The sequence below is a fragment of the Nesoenas mayeri genome (genome assembly GCF_963082525.1).
Source record: "Nesoenas mayeri genome assembly, contig: SCAFFOLD_155, whole genome shotgun sequence".
Classification (NCBI taxonomy): domain Eukaryota; kingdom Metazoa; phylum Chordata; class Aves; order Columbiformes; family Columbidae; genus Nesoenas; species Nesoenas mayeri.
In genome coordinates, this window is record NW_027659948.1 from 25,874 (window position 1) to 43,636 (window position 17,763).

Consider the following 17,763-nt stretch of genomic DNA (forward strand, 5'->3'; position numbering starts at 1 on the left):
CCCGGGACCCCCCCGGTGACCCCCGGGGACCCCATCGGTGACCCCGCGGTGACATCACCGGTGACCTCGCGGTGACACCCCCCGGGGACCCCACCGGTGACCCCTGGGGACACCCCCGGTTACCCCATCGGTGACCTCGGGTGACCTCCGTGGTGACACCCCCCGGTGACCCCATTGGTGACCCCGGGTGACCTCCATCGGTGACCCCCGGGGACCCCATCGGTGACCCCCGGGGACACCCCTGGTGAACCCATTGGTGACCCCCGGTGACCCCATTGGTGACCTCGGGTGACCTCCGTGGTGACACCCCCGGGGATCCCCCGGCGACCCCTGGGGACCCCATTGGTGACCCCCGGTGACCCCATCGGTGACCCCAGGTGACCTCTGCGGTGACACCCCCGGGGACCCCCCCCGGTGACCCTCGGGGACCCCCCTGGTGACCCCTGGTGACCCCATCGGTGACCCCGGGTGACCTCCGCGGTGACCCCATCGGTGACCCCATCGGTGACCCCATCGCGGTCCCGCGTGTGTCCCCAAAGCAACGGGGCGGGGGGGGAACACACACAGTCACACCCCCCCCTCCCCCCCCCCCAAAATACCCCCCATTCCCCCCCCCCCCCGGGTCTTTGTTTGGGTTCGGTTTTTAATTTGAAGCCCCCCATGGGGTCGGGATCCCCCCCCCCCTCCGCCCCCCCCCCCCCGCTCCGGGTGTCCCCTTCGCCCCCCCAAAACTCGGGGCGCCCCCAATTCTGTGTGTGCCCCCCCCCTCGGGCCCCCCCTCCGCCGCGCACAGAGGAATACACGGTTCTATACTTCGTACAGCGGCTCCGCCTCTTCCTGCGCCGCCACGGGACCCCAAAACCCCCCCGGGACCCCCAAACCCCCCCCGGGACCCCCAACCCCCGCCCCGGGACCCCTGGAGGAGTCCCCGCCGCTCCGCCCCCTCCCCGCCGCCAGGGGGCGCGGCCTCGGCAGGGAGGGGCGTGGCTTGAGAGGTGTGGGGTCACGTGGTTCGCCGTGGCTCCGCCCCCTCGACCCGCGGCTCTTCCGCCCGGCGGCGGGAACGGGCGCTCGGAGCCCCCGGTGCCGTGACCCCGCGGTGACCCCGCAGCGGTGACCCCGCCGTGACCCCGGGCATGGAGGGGGAGGGGGAGGGGGCGAGCGGCGCCCCCGGCGCTAACGGTGAGGGGGGGGGGAGGGGGCCCGGACGCCTGGGTCCCTCTGCGGGAGGGGCTGCGGGGGCGGACCCCGAGTTCCGGGGGGTCCCGGTGGGTCCCGGGGGTTCTTGGGGTTCCGGGGGGTCCCGGTGGTTCTTGGGGGTCCCGGTGGGTCTGGGGGGGGCCCGGACGCCTGGGTCCCTCTGCGGGAGGGGCTGCGGGGGCGGACCCCGAGTTCCGGGGGGTCCCGGTGGGTCCTGGGGGTTCTTGGGGGACCCTTGGGGGGGGTCCCGGTTGTTCTGGGGGGTCCCGGTGGTTCAGGGGAGTCCCGAGGGGTCCCAGTGGTTCTGGGGGTTCCCGGGGGGTCCCGGTGGGTCTGGGGGTCCCTTGGGGGGTCCCGTTGTTCTGGGGGTGTCCCGGTGGTTTGGGGGGGGGTCCCGTTGGCTCAGGGGGGTCCCGGTGGTTGTGGGGGGGTCCCGGTGGGTCTGGGGGTGTCCCGGTGGTTTTGGGGGGGGGTCCCAGTGGTTCTGGGGGTTCCCTGGGGGGTCCCGTTGGTCTGGGGGGGGTCCCGCTGACCCCCAGCCCCCCCCGCGCTGCTGTTCCTGCCGGACGGGTCGGGGGGGTCCCGGGGGGTCCCGGTGGCTGTGGGGGGGTCCCGCTGGGTCCCGGTTGTTCTGGGGGGCTCCCGGGGGTCCCACTAACCCCGCCCCCCCCCATGCAGCCCCCCCCGCGCTGCTGTTCCTGCCGGACGGGTCGGGGGGGTCCCGGTGGTTCTGTGGGGGGTCCCGGTGGCTGTGGGGGGGTCCCGGGGGTCCCACTAACCCCCCCCCCCAACATGCAGCCCCCCCCGCGCTGCTGTTCCTGCCGGGCGGGTCGGGGGGGTCCCGGTGGTTCTGTGGGGGGTCCCGGTGGTTCTGTGGGGGGTCCCGGTGGCTGTGGGGGGGTCCCGGGGGTCCCACTAACCCCCCCCCCATGCAGCCCCCCCCGCGCTGCTGTTCCTGCCGGGCGGGTCGGGGGTTCCCGGGGGATCCCGGTGGCTCTGGGGGTCCCGGGGGTCCCACTAACCCCCCCTCCCCCCATGCAGCCCCCCCCGCGCTGCTGTTCCTGCCGGGCGGGTCGGCGGTGCCGCTGCCGCTGGAGCCGCCGCCGGGCCCCACGGCCGGGGAGCTGCTGCGCCGCCTGCAGGGGGCGCTGCTGCTGCCGCCCGTGGCCGCCGAGGCGCTGGCGCTGTGGCTCAGCTCGCCGCTGCTGGGTGAGACCGGGGGACCAGGGTTCGAGACCCCGCCGCGGCGAGGCGGCCGGCGCGCGACGGGGGGTGCGCGTGTCCCGTGGGTGCGCGTGGGTCCCCGTGGGGTGGTTGTGGATGCCCGTGGGTCCGTGAGTGTCCACGGGTGCCCGTGTCCCTATGGGTGGCTGTGGGTGCCTGTGTCCCCGTGGGTGGCTGTGGGTCCCTGTGTCCCTATGGGTGGCTGTGGGTCCCCATGTCCCTGTAGGACCCCATGTCCCCGTGGGTGCCCGTGTCCCCGTGGGTGCCTGTGTCCTCGTGGGTGATTGTGGGTGCCCATATCCCTGTGGGTGCTCGTGTCCCCATGGGTGCCCATGGGTGCCTGTGTCCCCATGGGTGCCTGTGTCCCCATGGGTGCCCATGTCCCCATGGGTGCTCGTGTCCCCGTGGGTACCTGTGTCCCCGTGGGTGGCTGTGGGTCCCCATGTCCCTGTGGGACCCCGTGTCCCCATGGGTCGTCATGGGTGCCCATGTCCCCATGGGTGCCCATGTCCCCATGGGTGCCTGTGTCCCCATGGGTGCCCGTGTCCCCGTGGGTGGTTGTGGGTGCTCGTGTCCCCATGGGTGCTCGTGTCCCTGGGGGTGCCCATGGGTCCCCGTGTCCCTGTGGGTGCTCATGTCCCTGTGGTTCTCCCTACATCCCCATGGGTTCCCATGTCCCATGATGTCCCATGTCCCATGTGTCCCCATGTCCCAGAGATGCAGCTGAAGCTGTGTCACTGTCCCCATGTCCTGTCCCATGTCCCCATGTCCCATGTCCTGTCCCATATCCTGTCCCATGTCCCATGTCCTGTCCCATGTGTCCCATGATGTCCCATGTCCCATGATGTCCCATGTGTCCCATGTCCCCATGTGTCCCATGATGTCCCATGATGTCCCATGTCCCATGATGTCCCATGTGTCCCATGTCCCCATGTGTCCCATGATGTCCCATGATGTCCCATGTCCCATGATGTCCCATGTCCCATGATGTCCCATGATGTCCCATGTCCCATGATGTCCCATGTGTCCCATGCTGTCCCATGCTGTCCCATGATGTCCCCATGTGTCCCCAGAGGTGCAGCTGAAGCCGCGGCACCGCCCCCGTGTCCTGTCCCATGTGTCCCATGATGTCCCATGATGTCCCATGATGTCCCATGTGTCCCATGATGTCCCATGATGTCCTATGTGTCCCATGCTGTCCCATGATGTCCCATGATGTCTCATGATGTCCCATGTGTCCCATGATGTCCCATGCTATCCCATGATGTCCTATGTGTCCCATGCTGTCCCATGATGTCCCATGTGTCCCATGTGTCCCATGATGTCCCATGCTGTCCCATGATGTCCTATGTGTCCCATGCTGTCCCATGATGTCCCATGATGTCCCGTGATGTCTCATGTCCCATGTATGTCCCCAGAGGTGCAGCTGAAGCCGCGGCACCGCCCCCATGTCCCATGATGTCCCATGATGTCCCATGATGTCCCCATGATGTCCCATGTGTCCCATGATGTCCCCATGTGTCCCATGATGTCCCATGTGTCCCATGTGTCCCATGTGTCCCATGATGTCCCATGTGTCCCATGTGTCCCATGTGTCCCATGATGTCCCATGATGTCCCATGTGTCCCATGATGTCCCATGATGTCCCCATGTGTCCCATGATGTCCCATGTGTCCCATGATGTCCCATGATGTCCCATGATGTCCCCATGTGTCCCATGATGTCCCATGTGTCCCATGATGTCCCATGATGTCCCATGTGTCCCATGTCCCATGATGTCCCATGCTGTCCCATGATGTCCCCATGTGTCCCATGCTGTCCCATGTCCCCATGATGTCCCCATGATGTCCCCATGTCCCCAGAGGTGCAGCTGAAGCCGCGGCACCGCCCCCATGTCCCATGCTGTCCCATGCTGTCCCATGCTGTCCCATGTCCCCATGATGTCCCATGATGTCCCCATGTCCCCAGAGGTGCAGCTGAAGCCGCGGCACCGCCCCCTGCGCCTGGCCCGGCAATGGCCGGAGCTGCTGCTGCGATTCAGCACCGGGAGCGCCGGGGACATCGCCCGCGGTGAGTGACACGGGGACAGGGGACAGGGGACAGCATGGGGACATGGGGACAGCATGGGGATATGGGGACATGGGGACAGCATGGGGACATGGGGACATGGGGACATCGCCCGCGGTGAGTGACACGGGGACAGGGGACAGGGGACAGCATGGGGACAGCATGGGGACAGCATGGGGACAGCATGGGGATATGGGGACATGGGGACATGGGGACATGGGGACATCGCCCGCGGTGAGTGACACGGGGACAGGGGACAGGGGACAGCATGGGGACATGGGGACAGCATGGGGACATGGGGACATGGGGACATGGGGACATGGGGACATGGGGACATGGGGACATCGCCCGCGGTGAGTGACACGGGGACAGGGGACAGGGGATATGGGGACATGGGGATATGGGGACATGGGGACATGGGGACATGGGGACATGGGGACATGGGGACATGGGGACATCGCCCGCGGTGAGTGACACGGGGACAGGGGACAGTGAGACAGCATGGGGATATGAGGACAGCATGGGGACATGGGGACAGCATGGGGACATGAGGATATGGGGACATCACCCGCGGTGAGTGACACGGGGACAGGGGACATGGGGACATGGGGATATGGGGACACGGGGACATAGGGACATGGGGACAGGGGACATGGGGACACGGGGATATGGGGACAGGGGGACATCGCCCGCGGTGAGTGACACTGGGACAGGGGACAGGGGACAGGGGGACGGGGGACATGGGGATATGGGGACATGGGGACATCGCCTGCGGTGAGTGACACGGGGACAGGGGACATGGGGACAGCATGGGGATATGGGGACAGGGGACAGGGGACATGGGGACATGGGGACATCGCCCGCAGTGAGTGACAGTGGGGACAGGGGACATGGGGACATGGGGATATGGGGACAGGGGGACATCGCCCGCGGTGAGTGACACTGGGACAGCATGGGGACAGCATGGGGACATGGGGACAGGGGACATGGGGACAGGGGACATGGGACATGGGACATGGGGACAGCATGGGGATATGGGGACATGGGGACATGGGAACATCGCCCACGGTGAGTGACAATGGGGGGGGACATGGGGACAGCATGGAGATATGGGGACAGGGGGACATCGCCCGCGGTGAGTGACACTGGGGACAGCATGGGGACAACATGGGGACAGCATGGGGACAGGGGGACAAGGGACATGGGGACAGCATGGGGACATGGGGACATGGGGACATGGAGATATGGGGATATGGGGACGTGGGGACGTGGGGATGTGGGGACATGGGGACATCATGGGGACATGGGGACATTGCCAGGGGTGAGTGACACTGTGGGGGGATATGGGGACATGGGGACATCACCAGGGGTGACACTGGGGACACTGGTGACATGGGGGTTTTGGGGGTACCCATGGGGTCTCTGGGGGTCCATGGGGGATCCCTGTGTGTTTGGGGGGGGCCCTGTGGGTTCTGGGGCGTCTCTGGGGGTCCCCCTGTGTTTGGGGGGGTCTCTGGGGGTCCCTGGAGGTCCCTGGGAGTTTGGGGGTCGCTGTGTGTTTGGGGGGTCCCCGGGGGTCCCCGTGTGTTCAGGGGGGTCTCTGGGTCTCTGGGGGTCTCTGGGGGTCGGGGGGTCCCTGGGGGTTCGGGGGGGTCCCTGGGGGACTCTGGGGGTCTCTGGGGGTCGGGGGGTCCCCATGTGTTTGGGGTCCCCCCTGACCCCTCCCCCCAGACGAGCCGTGTCTGCAGCTGCGCCGGAGCGTGTTCTTCCCCAAGAGCCGCGAGCTGGAGGTGTGGGGCGGGACCCCCAAGTGTGGGGCGGGACCCCCATGTGTGGGGCTGGAACCCCAGGGGGTGGGGCTGGGACCACAGGGGGTGGGGCTGGGACCCCCAAGTGTGGGGCTGGGACCTCAAGGGGTGGGGCTGAGACCCCCAAGTGTGGGGCTGGGACCTCAAGGGATGGGGCTGAGACCCCAAAGTGTGGTGATCCATAGTGCCCCATAGAGCCCCATGGTGACCCACAGTGCCCCACAGGTGCAGCAGGAGGCGCTGCTGCAGCTGCTGGTGAGGGTGCCCCATAGAGCCCCATAGAGCCCCATGGTGCCCCATACTGACCCATAGAGCCCCATACTGACCCATAGAGCCCCATGGTGCCCCATAGTGACCCATACTGACCCATAGTGTCCTATAGGTGCAGGAGGAGGCGCTGCTGCGGCTGCTGGTGGGGGCGCCCATGGTGACCCATAGAGCCCCATAGTGACCCATAGAGCCCCATGGTGCCCCATAGTGACCCATAGAGCCCCATACTGACCCATAGAGCCCCATAGAGCCCCACACTGACCCACAGTGCCCCACGGTGCCCCACAGGTGCAGGAGGAGGCGCTGCTGCGGCTGCTGGTGGAGGCGCCCATAGTGACCCATAGAGCCCCATAGTGACCCATAGAGCCCCATAGAGCCCCATGGTGCCCCATAGAGCCCCATAGTGACCCATAGTGTCCCTATAGGTGCAGGAGGAGGCGCTGCTGCGGCTGCTGGTGGGGGTGCCCATAGTGACCCATAGAGCCCCATAGTGACCCATAGAGCCCCATAGAGCCCCACAGTGACCCATAGAGCCCCATAGTGACCCATAGAGCCCCATAGAGCCCCACGGTGACCCATAGTGTCCTATAGGTGCAGGAGGAGGCGCTGCTGCGGCTGCTGGTGGGGGCGCCCATAGAGCCCCATAGAGCCCCATAGTGACCCATAGAGCCCCATAGTGACCCACACTGACCCACGGTGCCCCACAGGTGCAGGAGGAGGCGCTGCTGCGGCTGCTGGTGGGGGCGGCCATAGTGACCCATAAAGCCCCATACTGACCCATAGAGCCCCATGGTGCCCCATAGAGCCCCATAGTGACCCATAGTGCCCCATAGAGCCCCATGGTGCCCCATAGAGCCCCACAGTGCCCCACGGTGCCCCACAGGTGCAGCAGGAGGCGCTGCTGCGGCTGCTGGTGGGGGTGCCCCATAGAGCCCCATAGAGCCCCATGGTGCCCCATACTGACCCATAGAGCCCCATGGTGCCCCATAGTGACCCATAGTGACCCATAGTGCCCCACAGGTGCAGGAGGAGGCGCTGCTGCGGCTGCTGGTGGGGGCGGCGCGGGAGCAGCTGGTGTCCGGGCGCTGGGCGCTGGAGCCGCCCCAGAGCGTCCAGCTGGGGGCGCTGCTGTGCCGCCTGGACATGGGGCCCTTCGACCCACAGCGGCACACGGCCGACACCCTGCGGTGAGACCCACAGAGACCCATAGATTGACCCATAGACACCCATAGAGACCATAGAGACACATAGAGACCATAGAGACCATAGAGACACATAGAGACACATAGAGACACATAGACACCCATAGAGATCATAGAGACCCATAGAGACCCATAGACACGGCCCCACAGCCCCTGGGGCCCTTCGACCCACAGCGGCACACGGCCAACACGCTGCGGTGAGACCCATGGATTGACCCATAGAGACACATAGAGACCCATAGAGACCCATAGACACTGCCCCACAGCCCCTGGGGCCCTTCGACCCACAGCGGCACACGGCCGACACCCTGCGGTGAGACCCACAGAGACCCATAGATTGACCCATAGACACCCATAGACTGACCTATAGACACCCATAGAGACCATAGAGACCATAGAGATACATAGAGAGACACAGAGACCCATAGACACTGCCCCACAGCCCCTGGGGCCCTTCGACCCACAGCGGCACACGGCCGACACCCTGCGGTGAGACCCACAGAGACCCATAGATTGACCCATAGACACCCATAGACTGACCTATAGACACCCATAGAGACCATAGAGACCATAGAGATACATAGAGAGACATAGAGACCCATAGACACTGCCCCACAGCCCCTGGGGCCCTTCGACCCACAGCGGCACACGGCCGACACCCTGCGGTGAGACCCACAGAGACCCATAGATTGACCCATAGACACCCATAGAGACCATAGAGATACATAGAGACCATAGAGACCATAGAGACACATAGAGACCATAGAGACCATAGAGACACATAGAGACACATAGACACCCATAGAGATCATAGAGACCCATAGAGACCCATAGACACGGCCCCACAGCCCCTGGGGCCCTTCGACCCACAGCGGCACACGGCCGACACGCTGCGGTGAGACCCATGGATTGACCCATAGAGACACATAGAGACACATAGAGACCCATAGACACCCATGGAGACCCATAGAGACCATAGAGACTCATAGAGACACATAGACACCCATAGAGATCATAGAGACCCATAGAGACCCATAGACACGGCCCCACAGCCCCTGGGGCCCTTCGACCCACAGCGGCACACGGCCGACACCCTGCGGTGAGACCCACAGAGACCCATAGATTGACCCATAGACACCCATAGAGACCATAGAGACCCATAGAGACCATAGAGACCATAGAGACCCATAGACACTGCCCCACAGCCCCTGGGGCCCTTCGACCCCCAGCGGCACACGGCGCAGACGCTGCGGTGAGACCCATGGATTGACCCATAGAGACACATAGAGACACATAGAGACCCATAGACACCCATGGAGACCCATAGAGACCATAGAGACTCATAGAGACCGTAGAGACCCATAGAGACCCATAGACACCTATAGAGACCCATAGACACTGCCCCACAGCCCCTGGGGCCCTTCGACCCACAGCGGCACACGGCACAGACGCTGCGGTGAGACCCATAGACTGACCCATAGATTGACCCATAGACTGACCAATAGAGACACATAGAGACACATAGACTGGCCCATAGGTTGTGCCCCATAGCTCCGCCCCCTGGCTCTGCCCCACAGCCTGACCCGTGGCTCCACCCCCTAGCCCCGCCCCCTAGCCCCACCCCGCCGGCTGCCGCGTGACTCCGCCCCCTAGCCCCACCCCCTAGCTCTGCCCCCTAGCCCCGCCCCCTAGCCCTGCTCCACCCGCTGACTGTGGCTCCGCCCCCTAGCCCCCCTATCCCCGCCCCCCAGCCCCGCCCCGCGGTCTGACGGTGGCCCCGCCCCCTAGCCCCGCCCCCAGCGCCGCCCCACGGTCTGACTGTGGCTCCGCCCCCTAGCCCCGCCCTGCAGCCTGACTTGTGGCCCCGCCCCTCAGCCCCGCCCCGCCATCTGACTGTGGCCCCGCCCCCTATCCCCGCCCCCAGCCCCGCCCCGCGGTCTGACGTTGGCCCCGCCCTCAGCCCCGCCCCGCGGTCTGACGGAGGCCCCGCCCCCGGCCCCGCCCCGCGGTCTGACGTTGGCCCCGCCCCCGGCCCAGCTCCGCGGTCTGACGTTGGCCCCGCCCCCAGCCCCGCCCTGCGGTCTGACGTTGGCCCCGCCCCCAGCCCCACCCTGCGGTCTGACGTTGGCCCCGCCCCCGGCCCCGCCCCGCGGTCTGACGGAGGCCCCGCCCCCGGCCCCGCCCCGCGGTCTGACGGAGGCCCCGCCCCCGGCCCCGCCCCGCGGTCTGACGTTGGCCCCGCCCCCAGGCCGCTGCTGGGGGCGCTGCTGCCGCGCGCGCGGGCGCGGGGGGGCCGCTGGGGGGCGCTGCTGCGCCGGGGCGCGCGCGGCCCCGCCCCCGAGGAGCAGCTGCGCGCGGCGTTCGCGCGGACCCCGCCCGGCCCCGCCCCCCCCGCGCGCCTCTGCCGGGACTTCCTGCGGAGCTGCCACCGCCTGCCCTGCTACGGGTGAGGACCCAGGAGTGCCCCAGGAGGGACCCAGGAGTGCCCCAAGGGACCCAGGAGTGCCCCAAGGGAGTGACCCAGGAGTGCCCCAAGAGGGACCCAGGAGTGCCCCAGGACCCAGGAGTGCCCCAAGGGAGTGACCCAGGAGTGCCCCAAGGGACCCAGGAATGCCCCAAGAGGGACCCAGGAGTGCCCCAGGGACCCAGGAGTGCCCCAAGGGACCCAGGAGTGCCCCAAGAGGGACCCAGGAGTGCCCCGTGGACCCAGGAGTGCCCCGGGACCCAGGAGTGCCCCAAGGGACTTGGGAGCGTGGGAGGACCCAGGAGTGCCCCGGGGACCCAGGAGTGCCCCGGGACCCGGGAGTGCCCCAAGAGGGGGACCCAGGAGTGCCCCAAGGGACTGGGACGGACCCAGGAGTGTGGGGGGACCCAGGAGTGCCCCGGGACCCAGGAGTGCCCCAAGGGACCCGGCAGTGCCCCAAGGGACTTGGGAGCGTGGGAGGACCCAGGAGTGCCCCAAGGGGGGCACCCAGGAGGGACCCTGGAGTGCCCCAAGGGACCCAGGAGTGCCCCGGGACCCAGGAGTGCCCCAAGGCGGGGACCCAGGAGTGCCCCAAGGGACCTCGGAGGGAACTGGGAGTGCGGGAGGGACCCAGGAGTGCCCAAGGGACCCAGGTGTTTGGGAGGGGACCCAGGAGTGCCCCAAGGGACCCAGGAGTGCCCCAAGGGACCCAGGCGTCCGGGAGGGACCCAGGTGTTCGGGATGGGTACCCAGGAGTGTGGGAGGGACCCAGGAGTTCGGGATGGGGACCCAGGCGTCCGGGAGGGACCCAGGCGTCCGGGGACCCAGGCGTCCGGTCCGCAGCTGCGCGTTCTTCGCGGGCGCCATCGAGCGCCCCCCCGCGGGGCTGCTGGGCCGGGGGCTGCGCCCCGTGCGCGTGGCCGTGGGGCTGGACGGCGTCACCATCATCGACCCCCGCCAGCAGGTGAGGGGGGGGGGCGCTGTGGGGCAGCCGTGGGGCAGCCGTGGGGCAGGGGAGCTGTGGGGCAGGGGGCGCTGTGGGGCAGGATCGGGCCCACAGGGACGCTGTGGGGCAGGGGATGCTGTGGGGCAGCCGTGGGGCGGGGGGGCAGGATCGGGCCCATGGGGCTGCTGTGGGGCAGGATTGGGCCCATGGGGATATTGTGGGGCAGGATCGGGCCCATGGGGGCGCTGTGGGGCAGGGAAACGCTGTGGGGCAGGATCAGGCCCATGGGGACACTGTGGGGCAGGGGGGCGCTGTGGGGCAGGATCGGGCCCATGGGGGCGCTGTGGGGCAGGGGGCGCTGTGGGGCAGGGGGAGCTGTGAGGCAGAATCGGGCCCATGGGGACGCTGTGGGGCAGGGGGGCGCTGTGGGGCAGGATCAGGCCCATGGGGGCGCTGTGGGGCAGGGGGCGCTGTGGGGCAGGGGGAGCTGTGGGGCAGAATCGGGCCCATGGGGATGCTGTAGGGCAGGGGGGGCAGGATCGGGCCCATGGAGGCACTGTGGGGCAGGGGACACTGTGGGGCAGAATCGGGCCCAAGGGGCAGTAATGGGGCAGCTGTGGGGCAGGGGGGGCAGAATCGGGCCCATAGGGGCGCTGTGGGGCAGGGGGCGCTGTGGGGCAGGGGGGCGCTGTGGGGCAGCCATGGGGCAGGGGGGGCAGAATCGGGCCCATGGGGGCAGTGTGGGGCAGGGGGATGCTGTGGGGCAGGATCGCGCACATGGGGTCGCTGTGGGGCAGGGGGCGCTGTGGGGCAGAATCGCGCCTATGGGGACACTGTGGGGCAGCCATGGGGCAGGGGGCGCTCTGGGGCAGGATGGGGCCCATGGGGGCACTGGGGGGCAGGATCGGGCCCATGGGGACGCTGTGGAGCAGGGTAATGCTGTGGGGCAGGATCGGGCCCATGGGGGCGCTGTGGGGCAGGGGGCGCTGTGAGGCAGAATCGGGCCCAAGGGGCAGTTATGGGGCAGCCGTGGGGCAGGGGGGGCAGAATCGGGCCCATGGGGCTGCTGTGGGGCAAGGGGGCGCTGTGGGGCAGGATCGGGCCCATGGGGACGATGTGGGGCAGGGGGCGCTGTGGGACAGGGGGCGCTGTGGGGCAGGATTGGGCCCATGGGGACACTGTGGAGCAGGGGTCGCTGTGGGGCAGGGGTCGCTGTGGGGCAGCCGTGGGGCGGGGGGCGCTGTGGGTCTGACCCCCGTGTCCCCCAGCAAGTGCTGCTGAGCCTGACGTACCCCGAGCTGTGCTGGGAGCTGGTGGGCGCCGTGGGGCAGGACGGCGCCGTGGGGCAGGATGGGGCCGCTGTGGGGCAGGACGGGGCTGTGGGGCAGGAGCCCCCCCAGCTCTGGCTGGAGTTCGATGGGGAGCACGAGGGGGCGCCCGTGAACCGGCTGCTCAGGGTCTTCTCCCCACAGGTCAGACCCACGGACACGGGGGGGGGGAGTTGGGGGGCACACTTGGGGGGCACTGGGGTCACTTGGGGGTCACAGGGGTTGGTTGGGGGTCGCACTTGGGGGTCATTTGGGTTGGTTGGGGGGCACTGGGAGTGGTTGGAGGTCACACTTGGGGGTCACAGGGGTTGGTTGGGGATCACAGTTGGGGGTCACAGGGGTTGGTTGGGGGTCACACTTGGGGGTCATTGGGGTTGGTTGGGGGGCACTGGGGGTGGTTGGGGGTCACACTTGGGGGTCACAGGGGTTGGTTGGGGGTCACAGTTGGGGGTCACAGGGGTTGGTTGGGGGTCACACTTGGGGGTCATTGGGGTTGGTTGGGGGGCACTGGGGGTGGTTGGGGGTCACACTTGGGGGTCTCTGGGGTCCCTGGTGTCACTTGGGGGTCACTGGGGTTGGTTATGGGGGTCACACTTGGGGGTCACTTGGGGGGCACTGGGGGTGGTTGGGGGTCACACTTGGGGGTCACTGGGGCTGGTTGGGGGTCACTTGGGGGTTGCTGGGGGCACTGGGGTCACACTTGGGGGTCACACTTGGGGTCACTGGGGGTAGTTGGAGGTCACTTGTGGGTCACACTTGGGGGTCTCTGGGGGCCCTGAGTCACTTGGGGGTCACACTTGGGGGTCACTGGGGGTAGTTGGGGGTCACTTGTGGGTCACACTTGGGGGTCACTGGGGTTGGTTGGGGGTCACACTTGGGGGTTACTTGGGGGGCACTGGGGTTGGTTGGGGGTCACACTTGGGGGTCTCCGGGGTCACTTGGGGGTCACGCTTGGGGGTCACATTTGGGGGTCTCTGGGGGCCCTGGGGTCACTTGGGGGTCACACTTGGGGGTCACAGGAGGTGGTTGAGGGTCACACTTGGGGGTCTCTGGGGGCCCTGGGTCACTTGGGGGTCACACTTGGGGGTCACAGGGGTCACTTGGGGGTCACACTTGGGGGGTCACACTTGGGGTCACTTGGGGGTCACACTTGGGGGTCACACTTGGGGTCACTTGGGGGTCTCTGGGGGCCCTGAGTCACTTGGGGGTCACACTTGGGGGTCACATTTGGGGGTCTCTGGGGGCCCTGGGGTCACTTGGGGGTCACACTTGGGGGTCACACTTGGGGGTCACGTGGGGGGCCGGGCTGGGGTCTCGGCGCGCGCTCGGCCGCTGACTCCGCCCCCAGGCGGAGCTGATGAGCGCGCTCATCGAGTGCTGCATCGAGCTGGGCGGGGCCTCCCCGGCTCCACCCCCGGACGAGGCCACGCCCACCGACGAGGACCCGCCCCGCGATGAGACCACGCCCTCTGCCGAGGCCCCGCCCCCCGCGCGGCGGCACGAGAGCGGCGCCCGCGCGCGCCCGCAGCGATTGGCCACGATCGACTACGTGTGCGACGGTGCGGGGGGGGTATATGGGGGGACAGGGGGACATGGGGGATATGGGGGACATGGAGACATAGGGGATATGGGGGGGACAGGGGGACATGGGGGGACATGAGGACATGGGGGGACAGGGGGACATGGGGGATATGGGGGACATGGAGACATAGGGGGACATGGGGGAACAGGGGGACATGGGGGGACATGAGGACATGGGGGGACAGGGGGACATGGGGGATATGGGGGATGGGGGGACATGGGGGTCAGGGGGACATGGGGGGACATGAGGACATGAGGGGACAGGGGGACATGGGGGATATGGGGGGGACAGGGGGACATGGGGGATATTGGGGGGACAGGGGGACATGAGGACATGGGGGGACATGAGGGATATGGGGGGACAGGGGGACATGAGGGATATGGGGGGATAGGGGGATATGGGGGATATGGGGGGGACAGGGGGATATGAGGGATATGGGGGGATAGGGGGATATGGGGGGGACAGGGGCACATGGGGGGATATGGGGGACATGGGGGAGATGGGGGGAGATGGGGGGACATGAGGGGGCAGGGAGACATGGGGGATATAGGGGGATATTGGGGGGACAGGGGGACATGGGGAGACAGGGGGACAGGGGGACATGGGGGGACAGCGGACATGGCGGGGATATGGGGGACATGGGGGGACAGGGGGACAGGACATGGGGGGACATGGGGGGACATGGGGGATGGGGGGTACAGGGGGACATGTGGGTCCCCATGTCCCCATGACCACAGGGGGGTTCCCATTGTCCCCTATGACTGGGGGGGGTCCCCATGTCCCTATTAACCAAGGGGGTTCCCATTGTCCCCAATGACCAGGGGGGGTCCCCATATCCCTATTAACCAGGGGGGTCCCATTGTCCCCAATAACAGGGGGGTCCCATTGTCCCAATGACCAGGGGGTCCCCATTGTCCCCAATGACCGGGGGGGTCCCCATGTCCCTATTAACCAGGGGGGTCCCATTGTCCCCTATGACACGGGGGTCCCCATGTCCCCTATGACCGGGGGGGTCCCCATGTCCCTATGACCAGGGGGGGGTCCCATTGTCCCCTATGACCGGGGGGGTCCCCATTGTCCCCAATGACGGGGGGGTCCCCATATCCCTATTAACCAGGGGAGTCCCATTGTCCTCTATGACGGGGGGGGTCCCCATGTCCCTATGACCGGGGGGGTCCCATTGTCTCCTATGACTGGGGGGGGTCCCCATTGTCCCTATGACCCAAGGGGGGTCCCATTGTCCCCAATGACCAGGGGGGGTCCCCATATCCCTATTAATCAGGGGGGTCCCCATGTCCCTATGACTGGGGGGGTCCCCATGTCCCCAATGACGGGGGGCTCCCCATATCCCTATTAACCGGGGGGTCCCATTGTCCCCAATGACCGGGGGGGTCCCCATATCCCTATTAACCGGGGGGTCCCCATTGTCCCCAATGACAGGGAGGTCCCATTGTCCCCAATGACGGGGGGGGGTCCCCATTGTCCCCAATGGCCGGGGGGTCCCCACTGACCCCTGTGCCCCCCCAGGGCAGCAGCTGCGGCGCGTGAGGCCGCCCCGGCGCTCCGCCTCGTTCTTCGCGCGGGGGGGCGGCTCCTCCGCGCCCGTGCCGGGGGGGGAGCGGGGCTGACCCCCTCGGACCCCCCCGGGGACCCAGGCGTCCGGGACCCCCCCACCCCGGGGACCCAGGCGTCCGGGCACCCCCCCCCGGACCCACCCACAGACACTAATAAACCGCATGGGGACGCGGGTGTGAGCGTCACACCCCCCCCCTGTCCCCCCCCCTCGTTTTGGGGCTGATTCGGGCCAATTTGGGTCATTTTTGGGGCTATTCGGGGCACTTTGGGTCATTTTTGGGGCCGCTGCGAAATGGCGGCACCACGTGACGGCGGCCATTTTGTGGAGGGGCGTGGCCGCTCATATTTGGCTCTACGGGGGGCGTGGCCTCCCATATTTGGATAAATAGAGGGCGTGACCGCTCATATTTGCCCTCCCATATATGGATAAATGGGGGCGTGGCCTCCCAGCGATGGCAGCGCCGGGGCGCTTTCCCATATTTGGGAATGCGGGGGCGTGGCCTCCCATATATGGATAAATGGTGGGCGTGGCCTCCCATAGATGGCAGCGCCGGGGGCGCTTTCCCATATTTGGGAATGCGGGGCGTGGCCTCCCATAGTTGGTAATGCCGGGGGCGTGGCCTCCCATAGTTGGCAATGCCGGGGGCATGGCCTCCCCTCATTAGCGCTAATGAGCCCCCGCGCCTCCTTTTTGGATCGAATCCAGGCGGGTTCGGGTCGGGCGGCTCCTGCGCTTTTTAACCCCATTTCCACACCCATCCAGGCGCCGTTTTTAACCAAATTTGCCGCATTTTTGTTAAAAATACCGCCCCCCCCCCCACGCTCTGCGGCAAAACCGCCTCGGCCCCAAGTAACTTCATTTGGGGGGGAGGTGGGGGGGGGGTTTACAAGTCCTATCGCGGCTTTAGGTGAATATCACGGGGAAACCGAGCGAGTTCACAGCTGGAAACGGGGGGGAATGTGGATATTTAGGGACAAAAGTCAATATTTTGGCAAACGGCGTTGATTAAAGTCAATATTTGGGCGTTTTGTGTGTCGTCCCCCCCCACGGGGGACAATGGGACATTCCTGGGGGTGGGGGAGAAACGCGGTGTTGGGGGCGTGGCCAACCGTGCGCATGCGCAGCTCCGCGCTGCGCCACCCGCAGTCCCTGCGCCGCTTAGAACCGGCTCACGGGCCGCAGCACCGCCCCCGCCTGCCGCGTATCCCTCCGCCCGCCGGGAACGCCCCAAAATTCTCTATTTTTAAACTTATTTTTGCCGTAAATGGGCGTGGAAAGCGAACAAAGGTGACGTTTAAGTGGGGGAGGGAGGGTTTTGTGCCGTTTAACGGCGGTTTGGGGGCGCTGGGTGGGGGGAGGGGGCGGTAAAATAGTCCCTCCCCCCCCCCCCCGCCGTCGCTGAGGTGATTTAATGCGAAATAAAGCTCAAAAGGCGCCGTTTTCATAAAAAATGGGTTCAAAAAGGGCAGAAATTCGGGGGTTTCACCCCAAAACCGCGTGGAGAGTGGGGGGGGGGAGCTGCCTCCTTTGGGCTCAAAAAGCGGCTTTTTGGTTAAAAAAGAGCTGAAAATTGAGGTTTTTAAGCTGCTTGGAGTGGAGGGTCCTAAAGCGGCTGAAATTGCCCTAAAAGGGCTTTTAAAATGGGCAGAAAGGGGCAAAAATCAGCGGTTTGGTTTGGGGGATTTCGCCCCAAAAATGCGGCGGGAAAAGGCAAGAAAATGATTAAAAATAAGCGGAAAAGGGGTTTTTGGGACAAAAAGGTTTCGGGTTAATTCGCTTCGTCAGCGATTTAATGAACAAGCTGCTTTGATGAGGAATTTCCTGCTGGAAAAGCCCCAAAAATTGTGGGTTTAAAAATAATGACTCAGCGGGGCCCCAAAATGTGGCGAAAAGCGGCGATTTGGGGGCATTTTCCTTGAAAAACGGGTCGTTTGGGGGTTTTTTAAGTGAATAAAAATGGTGCTTTAAAGGTTTTGCTGGGGAAGGGTTGAATAAGTGTTGAAATGATTCAGTTTGGGTGGAAATGAGGGAAAAAAGGGGGAAAATGGGGAAAAAAGGGGGGAAATGGGGTTTTTGGGGTGTCAAGTGAAGAATTG

General features: G+C 66.4%; 1 protein-coding gene across 2 annotated transcripts; it reads left to right on the top strand.

The window, feature by feature from the left end:
* The first annotated feature begins 1,055 nt into the window (after positions 1-1,055).
* Positions 1,056-15,867, top strand: FRMD8 (FERM domain containing 8). Of its 2 annotated transcripts, XM_080364701.1 has the most exons (10): positions 1,056-1,182; positions 2,242-2,409; positions 4,393-4,494; positions 6,223-6,281; positions 7,590-7,756; positions 10,020-10,217; positions 11,079-11,199; positions 12,450-12,653; positions 13,858-14,068; positions 15,619-15,867. In XM_080364701.1, exons 1-10 carry the CDS (start codon positions 1,137-1,139, stop codon positions 15,717-15,719), a joined length of 1,377 nt encoding a protein of 458 aa, XP_080220827.1. In that variant the 5' UTR covers positions 1,056-1,136; the 3' UTR covers positions 15,720-15,867. The 2 variants fall into 2 exon arrangements, with proteins under 2 accessions (XP_080220827.1, XP_080220828.1); XM_080364702.1 differs by lacking the exon at positions 4,393-4,494.
* The last annotated feature ends 1,896 nt before the right edge of the window (positions 15,868-17,763 follow it).

What these genes read in the sequence shown, in the direction of transcription:
- FRMD8 (XM_080364701.1), top strand. Translation starts at nt 1,137, where the DNA reads ATGGAGGGGGAGGGGGAGGGGGCGAGCGGCGCCCCCGGCGCTAACG. An exon ending in CGGCGCCCCCGGCGCTAACG is followed by an intron (nt 1,183 to 2,241) that starts GTGAGGGGGGGG and finishes CCCCCCATGCAG; the next exon opens with CCCCCCCCGCGCTGCTGTTC. An exon ending in TCAGGGTCTTCTCCCCACAG is followed by an intron (nt 12,654 to 13,857) that starts GTCAGACCCACG and finishes CTCCGCCCCCAG; the next exon opens with GCGGAGCTGATGAGCGCGCT.